The 1,988-nt window shown below is 43.4% G+C and overlaps 1 protein-coding gene across 1 annotated transcript; it reads right to left on the bottom strand.

Annotated features, from left to right (window-relative positions):
* Positions 1 to 1,361: 1,361 nt before the first annotated feature.
* H4C14 (H4 clustered histone 14) lies at positions 1,362 to 1,701 on the bottom strand (the record flags this gene model as incomplete). The annotated part of the gene is made up of 1 exon (XM_082615231.1): positions 1,362 to 1,701. The coding sequence occupies one exon, from the start codon at positions 1,699 to 1,701 to the stop codon at positions 1,390 to 1,392; it is 312 nt and encodes a 103-aa protein (XP_082471357.1). The 3' UTR covers positions 1,362 to 1,389.
* Between the last annotated feature and the right edge of the window lie 287 nt (positions 1,702 to 1,988).

Raw genomic sequence — 1,988 nt, 5'->3', positions numbered from 1 at the left:
TTTGGGCTGTGTATGTTATTATGTATGTATGTATATGTATGTATTTATGTATTATTTTTATCCCCTATTCTGATAATAAGCTCTTACAGGCAAGTCTCACATGCTTTGACTTTCTGGCATCTCCATTGCTAAGCACTATGTTTTAAACCTAGCTCACCAAGTGTTTGGTGCTAATGAGAGCTGCCAATGTGACCAATAAAGCAATAGCTGGCTTATCTTTTGGGAGCTGACAGAATTTCTTCTGTAGAATTTTTTCTTGGCTACATATAAGCCAAATTTAGCTGTAAAATCATAAGCCTAGATAGAACACTAAAAAAAAATCTTTTACTTGCAAATGTAATAGCTGCAAAACTATAATTAGGTTTAAGGATCAGAGGCGTGGACCTACATTTCAATTCAAATCAAGGCGATTTAGAAGTGAGAGTATAGAGAATGGCTTCACATATATATATAAAGGAGAATTTACTTTTGCCTCGTCAAAAATTAAATTGTGCTTTCTGTATTGATGGTGGGTATGTTTCTGCTGGTCTCTTACTCTAGGCTACAACAGGTCCTGATGGAAAAGTTACATACCCGAACTGTTTCTTGAAGACTTGCTTTCACATTAAGGTTATATAGTTTGCTCAGATTTTGTATAAGGTTCATACTTAGTTGCTTCTGCATTTGTCTCTTTGTAATGTTATCACTGAAAGACAAACCTCATAAACTAAATTCTCCCTTAAATGTAGCGTACGCCTGCATGCACAGGCACTACTCTACTCTCAGCAGATAATTGGGAGGGGCCTTTAACACCAAAAACACAGGAAACCAAAAATGCTTTTCATATACTAGCCAGATAATTTCCAGATGTACTTAAGTATTGTAATAATGAGCTCATCTCTGGTCTAACAACCTATATTTGTTTCAGTTTTGAATGGTTGGTGACTGGATTTGGTTTTGCTAGTGCTTTTACACCTTTCCAAGTGAGGAGACTGTAATGACACAATTACCCAATGTGCACACAGCGTTAAGCCGCCCAGCCCACTCCCTCACTGTAGACCTGGTAAGTGAAGCCCACACACACCACTTTCCGCAGTCTGGTCCAACGATTACAAAAGATACACGCCCAAAAGCAAACTGAAAAATGCTTTAAATCTGGAGCACGTATAGCCTTTCAGGCTGGCAAAAATTGACGCAGGCAAGTGAAAGGCAGCTTTCGGTAAGTGACTCGGGTTTTCAGGGCTGTTAGCACTTTTGGGCATCGGTACCTTAGACTCCTGATCCCACTACTAACCAACCCCCAAACTCAAAGTTACCTATACTTCAGGCAAGTGTCTAGCTCTTCTGATGACTGTGTGGTTGGCCCTAAAAAGGGCCTTTGAGATTGTCACGTAGCACAGAAGCTGCAGCTTAGCCTCCGAAGCCATACAGGGTGCGTCCCTGCCGTTTGAGCGCGTACACCACGTCCATGGCAGTGACCGTCTTGCGCTTCGCGTGCTCCGTGTAGGTGACCGCGTCCCGAATGACATTCTCCAGGAACACCTTCAACACACCTCGGGTCTCTTCGTAAATGAGGCCGGAGATGCGCTTGACCCCCCCGCGCCGAGCAAGGCGCCGAATGGCGGGCTTGGTGATGCCTTGAATGTTATCTCTCAAAACCTTGCGGTGGCGCTTAGCGCCACCCTTGCCCAAGCCTTTGCCGCCTTTCCCTCTTCCCGACATAGTGAATGAGGTCTGAAAGCACCTTTGAGACAAGCAAGGTCGGCTTTTCCCCTGATATACAAGAGTAGCGGACCAGATTGAAAACCGAAAGCGCGCGGGCGGGAAGCTGTCTAAATGGGCCCAGCCCGCTCGACATTTCGTCATCTCTTTTCTGCTGTTTCCCTATCCCTCCTTCACCCTCCACAGCTCCCTCCAACGGACTCTCACCGTTTATTTTTATTTATTTATTTAACTTATTTATTTTTGAAGTATAGTTGATTTACAATTTTATATCAGTTTCAAGTGTA

This window comes from Mesoplodon mirus (genome assembly GCF_964341445.2).
Source record: "Mesoplodon mirus genome assembly, chromosome: 3".
In the NCBI taxonomy this organism is placed as follows: domain Eukaryota; kingdom Metazoa; phylum Chordata; class Mammalia; order Artiodactyla; family Ziphiidae; genus Mesoplodon; species Mesoplodon mirus.
The sequence above is the reverse complement of the archived record's forward strand: the minus strand, read 5'-3'. Positions and strand labels throughout refer to the sequence as shown.